Source organism: Dendrobates tinctorius, unplaced genomic scaffold (assembly GCF_039654945.1).
Source record: "Dendrobates tinctorius isolate UK_male_01 unplaced genomic scaffold, ASM3965494v1 ptg000152l, whole genome shotgun sequence".
Lineage (NCBI taxonomy): Eukaryota > Metazoa > Chordata > Amphibia > Anura > Dendrobatidae > Dendrobates > Dendrobates tinctorius.
The window spans coordinates 198,798-214,256 of NW_027361819.1; the positions used below are offsets into that span (position 1 = coordinate 198,798).

At 48.9% G+C, this 15,459-nt stretch overlaps 1 protein-coding gene and 1 long non-coding RNA gene across 2 annotated transcripts in view; one reads left to right on the forward strand and one right to left on the reverse strand.

Moving 5' to 3' along the window:
• Window positions 1-15,459, forward strand: part of LOC141050654 (uncharacterized) — a 120,739-nt gene that overhangs the window by 10,197 nt on the left and 95,083 nt on the right. The gene's annotated exons all lie outside the window — the stretch shown is intronic.
• Window positions 2,494-15,459, reverse strand: part of LOC141050652 (uncharacterized) — a 68,672-nt gene continuing 55,706 nt past the window's right edge. Inside the window, exon 10 of the mRNA XM_073547241.1 lies at window positions 2,494-2,746. Coding sequence (XP_073403342.1) covers window positions 2,742-2,746 — 5 coding nt within the window. The 3' untranslated portion in view covers window positions 2,494-2,741. The remainder of the gene's footprint in view (window positions 2,747-15,459) is intronic.

Genomic DNA, 15,459 nt, shown 5'->3' on the forward strand with positions numbered 1-15,459 from the left:
TCTATGCTGATGACACCCAATTATACGCTTCTTCTCCTGACATCACGCCAGCCTTTCTAGAAAACACCGGCGATTGTCTAAACGCTGTGTGTAACATCATGTCTTCACTATATCTGAAACTGAACCTGTCAAAAACTGAACTCCTGGTGTTTCCTCCCTCTACTAATGTACCTATACCCGACATTGCTATTTCTGTGGGTGGCTCCACTATTACTCCCCAGCAACAGACCCGCTGTCTTGGGGTCATACTTGATTCCGAGCTTTCCTTTGCCCCCCACATTCGATCACTGGCTCGCTCTTGTCATCTGCACCTCAAAAACATTTCTAGAATTCCACCTTTTCTTACTTTTGACTCTGCAAAAACTCTTTCTGTTTCTCTTATTCATTCTCTTCTCGACTATTGTAACTCTCTTCTAATCGGTCTCCCTCTTACCAAACTCTCCCCTCTCCAATCTGTCTTGAATGCTGCAGCCAGGATCATATTCCTCACCAATCGTTACACCGATGTCTCTACCTTGTGCCAGTCATTACACTGGCTACCCATCCACTCCAGAATTCAGTATAAACTTATTACCCTCACCCACAAAGCCCTCCATGGCTCAGCACCACCCTACATCTCCTCCCTTGTTTCAGTATACCACCCTACCCGCGCCCTCCGTTCTGCTGATGACCTGAGGTTAGTATCCTCAATAGTCAGAACCTCCCACTCCTGTCTCCAAGACTTTACACGTGCCGCTTTGGAATGCACTTCCCAGGTCAATACGATTAGTCCCCAATCCCCACAATTTTAAGCGTGCCCTCAAAACGCATTTATTCAGACTGGCCTATCGCCTCAACACATTAACCTAATCTATCCCTGTGTGGCACAGCCAAAAGTTTTACCATAACCAGGTTCCCCGCATCATGTTCCCACATGCTTTATGCATCCATTAGCCCTCTGTGTCTGTACTGTCACACACTTAACATTATGGCTGGTCCATACAATCAGGGCAACTGTTACCACCCACCTTTCGTGTCTACCTCTTTCCTCATAGACTGTAAGCTTGCGAGCAGGGCCCTCATTCCTCTTGGTATTTGTTATAATCTACTGTATGTGATTATTGTTATGCTGTAATGTCTATTGTCTGTACAAATCCCCTCTGAATTGTAAAGTGCTGCGGAATATGTCGGCGCTATAAAAATAAAATGTATTATTATTATTATTAATGAGAGCTTACAACCTACGAGGACACAGAGGTAAATGTTCTGTATAATGGCTCAGGTTGGTACATAAAGCTGCAGGAGCCGCCATCAGTACAGTCTGTGTGTGCAGATATGGAGGGACAGGAGAAGACACATAGTGGGGGGAAGTGATAGAAAGGAGATCAGATAATTCTTCATCTTCATTTTTCTGACTTCACACTTTCCTGCCGTCCCCACAATACCGTGCAAGGCTCTTATTATGGGTAACTCTCCGCTTCTTTCACAAGGACCTCAGTGTATAAAGACCGTGGCTGCAGAATGGATCCACATATCATCCAACGCTCAGCTCGGCCCTGACACATCGTCAATATAACACCTATATCTGTGGGGAGTGATAACAGGAGACAGTCGCTGCTTTCTGTATAACCCCAGATATAGAAATACAGGGACCACAGTAACGTCCTCCATCCTTCTCATGAGTCAGGATTTTCCCCTTGAGGTTCTGCTCCTAATTTGACTCCCAGATTGTGGACCCTTAAGGCAAAGGTAGGAACCTGGAATAAATTGCACCTGTCGGTAGTGGGCCAAGTCAACCTTATTAAAATGATTCGGATGCCCAAAATACTGTGTGTCTTACATAATACGCCTATATGGATTCCTCAGGAGAAATTTATACAAATAAATTCTCTGTTTAGAGACCTGGTGTGGGGGGAAAAAGTATCCCCAGAATTAAGTTAGAGACCCTTCAATGACCCAAGGATGATGGGGAACTGGCTTTGCCTAATCCTGAAGTATATTTCCTTGTGGCCCAGTGTCAACATCTAAGGGGCTGGGCGTATGAGGCGATTGCCAGCACGGTACAACTTATATTAGAAAAACTGATGAATAGACGTCCTGTGGTTCAATGCTTGGAGGATGGTTCTCTAGGGACACTTGGGAAAACATACCCTACACTGTCTCTGATATATAAAGTATGGGGGAAGGTTAAATATATTCGTGGGGTTACCTGCATGACTCGGTTCTCGCCAATATGGAATAATAATAATCTTCCAGAATTCAGGGTCTTGGGGGGTTTGACGGAATGGCTGGCTAAAGGGATTCAGTATATTTACCAGGTGATGGATCAGCAGGGGTTGAAAGCTTTTCCTCAGTTACAGTCAGAATTTGGGGTTTGCACCTCAGGGAGCTTCCAGTATACACAAATGAAACATGCATTTAGGGCTCAGAGTAGGGCTGGGCATCTCACTATTCAGGGGGACATTGTGCTGGATTATATACAGTATGTGGGAATGGGTCCACTAGTGGGTTAATATCCTCCTTATATGGGGATTTGCTACATACCTTTTTTCTTAAATTTCCAATAAAAGCCATGGCTAAGTGGGAGAGAGAGATGTTCTGGGCTAATGGGGTTGTTCTCTGGAAATTGATTGTATTTTGTCAGATTGTGTTATGCTTTATTTATCTTTAATAAAAATCTATTTGAAGAGGTTCTGCTCCTGTGTCCTCAGTGGTTTCTTGTCCAATCTCCTTGTGCTTGGAACCTGTATTCAATGGTTTTTTCATGCTGCAAAACAAAACAGAGACTATTTATTTCTGTTCTTAAAATCCCAAACCATAAAAGCTCCAAATGTTGTTCCTCATCATGCCAAGGTTCTTTACACAGAAATCTGTCTGTGGTTCAGTTAATTAGAGTGACTTGAATTTAAGATACACAGATCCTATAGAAATCTAGGGTCACAAAGGAAACGAGAGAAAAGTAATAGTTCAGCTCACACGCTTAGTAGACGAGCAAAAAAGCTCAAAGCAGAAAGTAAAGGAAGAGACGAGCCCTCGCTTTATTCTACGTTCTCACTATCAATATTTGGTCACTATTTCAGATCAGTATTTGTGTCCAAAACCAAGAGTGGGCGATAAATACAGAAATGGTGACGTGATTTTGGCTGATAAATACTGATGTAAAATACTGACCAAAAACTGAGTGTGTGAACATGGCCTTAAGATAAAGTCAGGAACAATTCACACAGCAGTACCCCATGAGTCAAAGAGGGAAACCATAAAGATAAGGCAGTGATTAAAGGGAATCTGTCACCTATTTTTTCAACTATCAGTTGCCGGCGCAGCCATCAGGGGCTTATCTACAGCATTCTGTAATGCATTCTGTAATGCTGTAGATAAGCCCCCGATACACCCTGAAAGAGAAGAAAAACGAGTTATATTATACTCACTCAGGGGCCGTCCGGATCCGATGGGTGTCGCAGTCTGGTCCGGCGCCTCCCATCTTCTAGCGATGGTGTCCTTTTCTTTGCTTCCCGTCGCTGCTTCTGTGCAGGCGCACTTTATCTGCCCTGTTGACGGCAGAGCAGAGTACTGCAGTGCACAGGCTCTGAGAAAGGTCAGAGAGGTCCATCGTCTGCGCACTGCAGGACTCTGTTCTGTCCTCAACAGGGCAGATAAAGTGCGCATGCGCAGAAGCAGCGACAGGAAGCAAAGAAGAGGACATCATCGCTAGAAGATGTGAGGCGCTGGACCAGACCGCGACACCCATCAGATCCGGACTGCCCCTGGGTGAGTATAATCTAACTTGTTTTTCTTCTCTTCAGGTTGCATCGGGGGCCTATCTACAGCATTACAGAATGCATTACAGAATGCTGTAGATAAGCCCCTGATAGCGGTGGCCGCAGCTTGAGGTAGAAAAAAAAGTGACAGATTCTCTTTAAGGACCACATAGGTCACAAACACCTTGCCTTATCTTTATGGTTTCCCTGTATCCTTCATATAGTACTGCTCTATGAATTGTTCCTGATTTTATCTTTATTGGAATAAAAAGCCATTTTATGGATGAAGTGAGTGCTGGTGTCTTCCTGCACATACACAAAGGAGACTCCATGGCCATCAGGGACCGAACTCAGGAGATAACCAAGAAAGGTGGACAATCCACCTTGTAGGGAGAACAGTCAGTGTGTATACCGGGAAATACCGAGGCGGCAGAAATCACTGGGGACAAAGGGAGAAAATGGATAATACATGGTGTAGTGATAATAGTAATAAGCTGTATAAATGACACCAACATGATCACCGCTCCTCAGAATCAGACAGGAACATCTGGAATATGGAACCAAAGTAGAGGAGGACCCGATCCTAAGAGTTTACAGTCTAAAGTAGATGATATACAGTAAATATTATATGCATATGGAAACATGATGGTATCCTCGTAGTGAGATCACCATTTCATGAACCCCTTAAACAGCTAACATAGAAAAAATTCAAAAAAACTCACACAGCAAGATATGGCCTTACCAAAACCCTGTCTGATGACAAATGCACATATAGCAGGATGCAGCGGGCCTCCACTAATAGAGGCAAGGGGCAGCTCAGGTGCAAACTACTGATAAAAACAACCACCCCACACCTACCAAACCATGGAGAGGTTGGCTGCCTAGTAGGAAAAATGCACAAGCCTTATCTATGTGCATTTTTCCTACTAGGCAGCCAACCGCACCATGGTCTGGTAGGTGTGGGGTGGTTGTTTTTATCAGTAGTTTGCACCTGAGCTGCCCCTTGCCTCTATTAGTGGAGGCCCGCTGCATCCTGCTATATGTGCATTTGTCATCAGACAGGGTTTTGGGAAGGCCATATCTTGTTGTGTGAGTTTTCATGAACCCCATAGACCCCATAGATGTCAGACACAATCCTCACACTACAGAATGTCTGATATCAGTGTAGAGATGTCTCAGCGATCACTGACTGTCTCCTCACCGGCCGTCACCGGTAACACTGATCACACGCCGTCATTTACTGCACGATGTCAGGAGTGATAGGAACTTACAATAGCGAAAGCATCCCCTTATTTCTTTTTTTTTTCATCTGAAATGGAATAAGATAAAATTTATCATCAGATGGGGACGGACGTGTCCTCGCTGTACGAGGCTGCAGATCTCACGTCTCCACCACTGGTCTCGCATACCGCCATTATCATTATGTAGGATTGTGCCCCCCTTTATCATCAGATGGGACGGACGTGTCCTCGTTGTACGAGGCTGCAGATCTCACGTCTCCACCACTGGTCTCACATACCGCCATTATCATTATGTAGGATTGTGCCCCCCTTTATCATCAGATGGGGACAGACGTGTCCTCGCTGTACGAGGCTGCAGATCTCACGTCTCCACCACTGGTCTCACATACCGCCATTATCATTATGTAGGATTGTGTCCCCCATTATCATCAGATGGGGACGGACGTGTCCTCGCTGTACGAGGCTGCAGATCTCACGTCTCCACCACTGGTATCACATACCGCCATTATCATTATGTAGGATTGTGCCCCCATTATCATCAGATGGGGACGGACGTGTCCTCGCTGTACGAGGCTGCAGATCTCACGTCTCCAACACTGGTCTCACATACCGCCATTATCATTATGTAGGATTGTGCCCCCCTTTATCATCAGATGGGACGGACGTGTCCTCGCTGTACGAGGCTGCAGATCTCACATCTCCACCACTGGTCTCACATACCGCCATTATCATTATGTAGGATTGTGCCCCCCTTTATCATCAGATGGGGACGGACGTGTCCTCGCTGTACGAGGCTGCAGATCTCACGTCTCCACCACTGGTCTTGCATACCGCCATTATCATTATGTAGGATTGTGCCCCCCCTTTATCATCAGATGGGACGGACGTGTCCTCGTTGTACGAGGCTGCAGATCTCACGTCTCCACCACTGGTCTCACATACCGCCATTATCATTATGTAGGATTGTGTCCCCCTTTATCATCAGATGGGACGGACGTGTCCTCGTTGTACGAGGCTGCAGATCTCACGTCTCCACCACTGGTCTCACATACCGCCATTATCATTATGTAGGATTGTGTCCCCCATTATCATCAGATGGGGACGGACGTGTCCTCGCTGTACGAGGCTGCAGATCTCATGTCTCCACCACTGGTCTCACATACCGCCATTATCATTATGTAGGATTGTGTCCCCCTTTATCATCAGATGGGACAGACGTGTCCTCGCTGTACGAGGCTGCAAATCTCATGTCTCCACCACTGGTCTCACATACCGCCATTATCATTATGTAGGATTGTGCCCCCATTATCATCAGATGGGGACGGACGTGTCCTCGCTGTACGAGGCTGCAGATCTCACGTCTCCACCACTGGTCTCACATACCGCCATTATCATTATGTAGGATTGTGTCCCCCTTTATCATCAGATGGGACAGACGTGTCCTCGCTGTACGAGGCTGCAAATCTCATGTCTCCACCACTGGTCTCACATACCGCCATTATCATTATGTAGGATTGTGCCCCCATTATCATCAGATGGGGACGGACGTGTCCTCGCTGTACGAGGCTGCAGATCTCATATCTCCACCACTGGTCTCACATACCGCCATTATCATTATGTAGGATTGTGTCCCCCTTTATCATCAGATGGGGACGGACGTGTCCTCGCTGTACGAGGCTGCAGATCTCACGTCTCCACCACTGGTCTCACATACCGCCATTATCATTATGTAGGATTGTGCCCCCATTATCATCAGATGGGGATGGACGTGTCCTCGCTGTACGAGGCTTCAGATCTCATGTCTCCATCACTTGTCTCACATACCGGCATTATCATTATGTAGGATTGCGTCCCCCGTTATCATCAGATGGGACGGACGTGACCCCGCTGTACGAGGCTGCAGATCTCACGTCTCCACCACTGGTCTCACATACCGCCATTATCATTATGTAGGATTGTGCCCCCCATTATCATCAGATGGGGACAGACGTGTCCTCGCTGTACGAGGCTGCAGATCTCACGTCTCCATCACTGGTCTCACATACCGCCATTATCATTATGTAGGATTGAGTCCCCCTTTATTATCAGATGGGGACGGACGTGTCCTCGCTGTACGAGGCTGCAGATCTCACGTCTCCACCACTGGTCTCACATACCGCCATTATCATTATGTAGGATTGTGCCCCCCATTATCATCAGATGGGGACGGACGTGACCCCGCTGTACGAGGCTACAGATCCCACGTCTCCACCACTGGTCTCACACACCGCCATTATCATTATGTAGGATTGTGTCCCCCTTTATCGTCAGATGGAGACAGACGTGTCCTCGCTGTACGAGGCTGCAGATCTCACATCTCCACCACTGGTCTCACATACCGCCATTATCATTATGTAGGATTGTGCCCCCAATAATCATCAGATGGGGACGGACGTGTCCTCGCTGTACGAGGCTGCAGATCTCACGTCTCCACCACTGGTATCACATACCGCCATTATCATTATGTAGGATTGTGCCCCCCATTATCATTAGATGGGGACGGACGTGTCCTCGCTGTACGAGGCTGCAGATCTCACGTCTCCACCACTGGTCTCACACACCGCCATTATCATTATGTAGGATTGTGTCCCCCTTTATTATCAGATGGGGACGGACGTGTCCTCGCTGTACAAGGCTACAGATCCCACGTCTCCACTACTGGTCTCACATACCGCTATTATCACTATGTAGGATTGTGTCCCCTTTATCATCAGATGGGGACGGACGTGTCCTCGCTGTACGAGGCTGCAGATCTCACGTCTCCACCACTGGACTCACATACCGCCATTATCATTATGTAGGATTGTGTCCCCCTTTATTATCAGATGGGGACGGACGTGTCCTCGCTGTACGAGGCTGCAGATCTCATGTCTCCACCACTGGTCTCACATACCACCATTATCATTATGTAGGATTGTGTCCCCTTTTATCATCAGATGTGGACGGACGTGTCCTCGCTGTACGAGGCTGCAGATCTCACGTCTCCACCACTGGTCTCACATACCGCCATTATCATTATGTAGGATTGTGTCCCCCTTTATTATCAGATGGGGACGGACGTGTCCTCGCTGTACGAGGCTGCAGATCTCACGTCTCCACTACTGGTCTCACATACCGCCATTATCATTATGTAGGATTGTGTCCCCCTTTATCATCAGATGTGGACGGACGTGTCCTCGCTGTACGAGGCTGCAGATCTCATGTCTCCACCACTGGTCTCACATACCGCCATTATCATTATGTAGGATTGTGTCCCCCTTTATCATCAGATGTGGACGGACCTGTCCTCGCTGTACGAGGCTGCAGATCTCATGTCTCCACCACTGGTCTCACATACCGCCATTATCATTATCTAGGATTGTGTCCCCCTTTATTATCAGATGGGGACGGACGTGTCCTCGCTGTACGAGGCTGCAGATCTCACGTCTCCACTACTGGTCTCACATACCGCCATTATCATTATGTAGGATTGTGTCCCCCTTTATCATCAGATGTGGACGGACGTGTCCTCGCTGTACGAGGCTGCAGATCTCATGTCTCCACCACTGGTCTCACATACCGCCATTATCATTATGTAGGATTGTGTCCCCCGTTATCATCAGATGGGGATGGACGTGACCTCGCTGTAAGAGGCTGCAGATCTCACGTCTCCACCACTGGTCTCACATACCGTCATTATCATTATGTAGGATTGTGTCCCCATTATCATCAGATGGGGACGGACGTGTCCTCGCTGTACGAGGCTGCAGATCTCACGTCTCCACCACTGGTCTCACATACCGCCATTATCATTATGTAGGATTGTGCCCCCTTTATCATCAGATGGGGACGGACGTGTCCTCTCTGTACGAGGCTGCAGATCTCACGTCTCCACCACTGGTCTCACATACCGCCATTATCATTATGTAGGATTGTGCCCCCTTTATCATCAGATGTGGACGGACGTGACCTCTCTGTACGAGGCTGCAGATCTCACGTCTCCACCACTGGTCTCACATACCGCCATTATCATTATGTAGGATTGTGTCCCCTTTATCATCAGATGGGGACGGACGTGTCCTCGCTGTACGAGGCTGCAGATCTCACGTCTCCACCACTGGTCTCACATACGGCCATTATCATTATGTAGGATTGTGCCCCCCATTATCATCAGATGGGGACGGACGTGTCCTCGCTGTACGAGGCTGCAGATCTCACGTCTCCACCACTGGTCTCACATACCGCCATTATCATTATGTAGGATTGTGTCCCCTTTATCATCAGATGTGGACGGACGTGTCCTCGCTGTACGAGGCTGCAGATCTCACGTCTCCATCACTGGTCTCACATACCGCCATTATCATTATGTAGGATTGAGTCCCCCTTTATTATCAGATGGGGACGGACGTGTCCTCGCTGTACGAGGCTGCTCATCTCACGTCTCCACCACTGGTCTCACATACCGCCATTATCATTATGTAGGATTGTGCCCCCCATTATCATCAGATGGGGACGGACGTGACCCCGCTGTACGAGGCTACAGATCCCACGTCTCCACCACTGGTCTCACACACCGCCATTATCATTATGTAGGATTGTGTCCCCCTTTATCGTCATATGGGGACAGACGTGTCCTCGCTGTACGAGGCTGCAGATCTCACGTCTCCACCACTGGTCTCACATACCGACATTATCATTATGTAGGATTGTGCCCCCAATTATCATCAGATGGGGACGGACGTGTCCTCGCTGTACGAGGCTGCAGATCTCACGTCTCCACCACTGGTATCACATACCGCCATTATCATTATGTAGGATTGTGCCCCCCATTATCATCAGATGGGGACGGACGTGTCCTCGCTGTACGAGGCTGCAGATCTCACGTCTCCACTACTGGTCTCACATACCGCCATTATAATTATGTAGGATTGTGTCCCCCTTTATCATCAGATGTGGACGGACGTGTCCTCGCTGTACGAGGCTGCAGATCTCATGTCTCCACCACTGGTCTCACATACCGCCATTATCATTATCTAGGATTGTGTCCCCCTTTATTATCAGATGGGGATGGACGTGTCCTCGCTGTACGAGGCTGCAGATCTCACGTCTCCACCACTGGTCTCACATACCGCCATTATCATTATGTAGGATTGTGTTCCCCTTTATTATCAGATGGGGACTGACTTGTCCTCGCTGTACGAGGCTGCAGATCTCACGTCTCCACCACTGGTCTCACATACCGCCACTATCATTATGTAGGATTGTGTCCCCTTTATCATCAGATGTGGACAGACGTGTCCCCGCTGTACGAGGCTGCAGATCTCACGTCTCCACCACTGGTCTCACATACCGCCATTATCATTATGTAGGATTGTGTCCCCCTTTATCATCAGATGTGGACGGACGTGTCCTCGCTGTACGAGACTGCAGATCTCACGTCTCCACCACTGGTCTCACATACCACCATTATCATTATGTAGGATTGTGTCCCCTTTATCATGAGATGGGGACGGATGTGTCCTCGCTGTTCGAGGCTGCAGATCTCACGTCTCCATCACTGGTCTCACTTACCGCCATTATCATTATGTAGGATTGTGTCCCCCATTTTCATCAGATGGGACGGACGTGTCCTCGCTGTACGAGGCTGCAGATCTCACGTCTCCACCACTGGTCTCACATACCACCATTATCATTATGTAGGATTGTGTCCCCCTTTATCATCAGATGGGGACGGACGTGTCCTCGTTGTACGAGGCTGCAGATCTCATATCTCCACCACTGGTCTCACATACCGCCATTATCATTATGTAGGATTGTGTCCCCCATTTTCATCAGATGGGACGGACGTGTCCTCGCTGTACGAGGCTGCAGATCTCACGTCTCCACCACTGGTCTCACATACCGACATTATCATTATGTAGGATTGTGCCCCCAATTATCATCAGATGGGGACGGACGTGTCCTCGCTGTACGAGGCTGCAGATCTCACGTCTCCACCACTGGTATCACATACCGCCATTATCATTATGTAGGATTGTGCCCCCCATTATCATCAGATGGGGACGGACGTGTCCTCGCTGTACGAGGCTGCAGATCTCACGTCTCCACTACTGGTCTCACATACCGCCATTATAATTATGTAGGATTGTGTCCCCCTTTATCATCAGATGTGGACGGACGTGTCCTCGCTGTACGAGGCTGCAGATCTCATGTCTCCACCACTGGTCTCACATACCGCCATTATCATTATCTAGGATTGTGTCCCCCTTTATTATCAGATGGGGACGGACGTGTCCTCGCTGTACGAGGCTGCAGATCTCACGTCTCCACCACTGGTCTCACATACCGCCATTATCATTATGTAGGATTGTGTTCCCCTTTATTATCAGATGGGGACGGACGTGTCCTCGCTGTACGAGGCTGCAGATCTTACGTCTCCACCACTGGTCTCACATACCGCCACTATCATTATGTAGGATTGTGTCCCCTTTATCATCAGATGTGGACGGACGTGTCCCCGCTGTACGAGGCTGCAGATCTCACGTCTCCACCACTGGTCTCACATACCGCCATTATCATTATGTAGGATTGTGCCCCCCTTTATCATCAGATGTGGACGGACGTGTCCTCGCTGTACGAGACTGCAGATCTCACGTCTCCACCACTGGTCTCACATACCACCATTATCATTATGTAGGATTGTGTCCCCTTTATCATGAGATGGGGACGGATGTGTCCTCGCTGTTCGAGGCTGCAGATCTCACGTCTCCATCACTGGTCTCACTTACCGCCATTATCATTATGTAGGATTGTGTCCCCCATTTTCATCAGATGGGACGGACGTGTCCTCGCTGTACGAGGCTGCAGATCTCACGTCTCCACCACTGGTCTCACATACCGGCATTATCATTATGTAGGATTGTGTCCCCCTTTATCATCAGATGGGGACGGACGTGTCCTCGTTGTACGAGGCTGCAGATCTCACGTCTCCACCACTGGTCTCACATACCGCCATTATCATTATGTAGGATTGTGTCCCCCATTTTCATCAGATGGGACGGACGTGTCCTCGCTGTACGAGGCTGCAGATCTCACGTCTCCACCACTGGTCTCACATACCGACATTATCATTATGTAGGATTGTGCCCCCAATTATCATCAGATGGGGACGGACGTGTCCTCGCTGTACGAGGCTGCAGATCTCACGTCTCCACCACTGGTATCACATACCGCCATTATCATTATGTAGGATTGTGCCCCCCATTATCATCAGATGGGGACGGACGTGTCCTCGCTGTACGAGGCTGCAGATCTCACGTCTCCACTACTGGTCTCACATACCGCCATTATAATTATGTAGGATTGTGTCCCCCTTTATCATCAGATGTGGACGGACGTGTCCTCGCTGTACGAGGCTGCAGATCTCATGTCTCCACCACTGGTCTCACATACCGCCATTATCATTATCTAGGATTGTGTCCCCCTTTATTATCAGATGGGGACGGACGTGTCCTCGCTGTACGAGGCTGCAGATCTCACGTATCCACCACTGGTCTCACATACCGCCATTATCATTATGTAGGATTGTGTTCCCCTTTATTATCAGATGGGGACGGACGTGTCCTCGCTGTACGAGGCTGCAGATCTCACGTCTCCACCACTGGTCTCACATACCGCCATTATCATTATGTAGGATTGTGTCCCCCTTTATCATCAGATGGGGACAGACGTGTCCTCGCTGTACGAGGCTGCAGATCTCACGTCTCCACCACTGGTCTCACATACCGCCACTATCATTATGTAGGATTGTGTCCCCTTTATCATCAGATGTGGACGGACGTGTCCCCGCTGTACGAGGCTGCAGATCTCACGTCTCCACCACTGGTCTCACATACCGCCATTATCATTATGTAGGATTGTGCCCCCCTTTATCATCAGATGTGGACGGACGTGTCCTCGCTGTACGAGGCTGCAGATCTCACGTCTCCACCACTGGTCTCACATACCGCCATTATCATTATGTAGGATTGTGTCCCCTTTATCATGAGATGGGGACGGATGTGTCCTCGCTGTTCGAGGCTGCAGATCTCACGTCTCCACCACTGGTCTCACATACCACCATTATCATTATGTAGGATTGTGTCCCCTTTATCATGAGATGGGGACGGATGTGTCCTCGCTGTTCGAGGCTGCAGATCTCACGTCTCCATCACTGGTCTCACTTACCGCCATTATCATTATGTAGGATTGTGTCCCCCATTTTCATCAGATGGGACGGACGTGTCCTCGCTGTACGAGGCTGCAGATCTCACGTCTCCACCACTGGTCTCACTTACCGCCATTATCATTATGTAGGATTGTGTCCCCCTTTATCATCAGATGGGGACGAACGTGACCCCGCTGTACGAGGCTGCAGATCTCACGTCTCCACCACTGGTCTCACATACCGCCATTATCATTATGTAGGATTGTGTCCCCTTTATCATGAGATGGGGACGGATGTGTCCTCGCTGTTCGAGGCTGCAGATCTCACGTCTCCATCACTGGTCTCACTTACCGCCATTATCATTATGTAGGATTGTGTCCCCCATTTTCATCAGATGGGACGGACGTGTCCTCGCTGTACGAGGCTGCAGATCTCACGTCTCCACCACTGGTCTCACTTACCGCCATTATCATTATCTAGGATTGTGCCCCCATTATCATCAGATGGGGACGGACGTGTCCCCGCTGTACGAGGCTGCAGATCTCACGTCTCCACCGCTGGTCTCACATACCGCCATTATCATTATGTAGGATTGTGCCCCAATTATCATCAGATGGGGACGGACGTGTCCTCGCTGTACGAAGTTGCAGATCTCACGTCTCCACCACTCGTCTAACATACCGGCATTATCATTATGTAGGATTGTGTCCCCATTATCATCAGATGGGGACGGACGTGTCCTCGCTGTACGAGGCTGCAGATCTCACGTCTCCACCACTGGTCTCACATACCGCCATTATCATTATGTAGGATTGTGTCCCCAATTATCATCAGATGTGGACGGACGTGACCTCGCTGTACGAGGCTGCAGATCTCACGTCTCCACCACTGGTCTCACATACCGCCATTATCATTATGTAGGATTGTGTCCCCCTTTATCGTCAGATGGGGACGGACGTGTCCTCGCTGTACGAGGTTGCAGATCTCATATCTCCACCACTGGTCTCACATACCGCCATTATCATTATGTAGGATTGTGCCCCCATTTTCATCAGATGGGGACGGACGTGTCCTCACTGTACGAGGCTGCAGATCTCACGTCTCCACCGCTGGTCTCACATACCGCCATTATCATTATGTAGGATTGTGCCCCAATTATCATCAGATGGGGACGGACGTGTCCTCGCTGTACGAAGCTGCAGATCTCACGTCTCCACCACTCGTCTAACATACCGGCATTATCATTATGTAGGATTGTGTCCCCATTATCATCAGATGGGGACGGACGTGTCCTCGCTGTACGAGGCTGCAGATCTCACGTCTCCACCACTGGTCTCACATACCGCCATTATCATTATGTAGGATTGTGTCCCCAATTATCATCAGATGTGGACGGACGTGACCTCGCTGTACGAGGCTGCAGATCTCACGTCTCCACCACTGGTCTCACATACCGCCATTATCATTATGTAGGATTGTGTCCCCAATTATCATCAGATGTGGACGGACGTGTTCTCGCTGTACGAGGCTGCAGATCTCACGTCTCCACCACTGGTCTCACATACCGCCATTATCATTATGTAGGATTGTGCCCCAATTATCATCAGATGGGGACGGACGTGTCCTCGCTGTACGAGGCTGCAGATCTCACGTCTCCACCACTGGTCTCACATACCGCTATTATCATTATGTAGGATTGTGTCCCCCATTATCATCAGATGTGGACGGACGTGACCTCTCTGTACGAGGCTGCAGATCTCACGTCTCCACCACTGGTCTCACATACCGCCATTATCATTATGTAGGATTGTGTCCCCCATTATCATCAGATGTGGACGGACGTGACCTCTCTGTACGAGGCTGCAGATCTCACGTCTCCACCACTGGTCTCACATACCGGCATTATCATTACGTAGGATTGTGCCCCCATTATCATCAGATGGGACGGACGTGACCTCGCTGTACGAGGCTGCAGATCTCACGTCTCCACCACTGGTCTCACATACCGCCATTATCATTATGTAGGATTGTGTCCCCCATTATCATCAGATGGGGACGGACGTGTCCTCGCTGTACGAGGCTGCAGATCTCACGTCTCCACCACTGGTCTCACATACCGCTATTATCATTATGTAGGATTGTGTCCCCCATTATCATCAGATGTGGACGGACGTGACCTCTCTGTACGAGGCTGCAGATCTCACGTCTCCACCACTGGTCTCACATACCGCCATTATCATTATGTAGGATTGTGTCC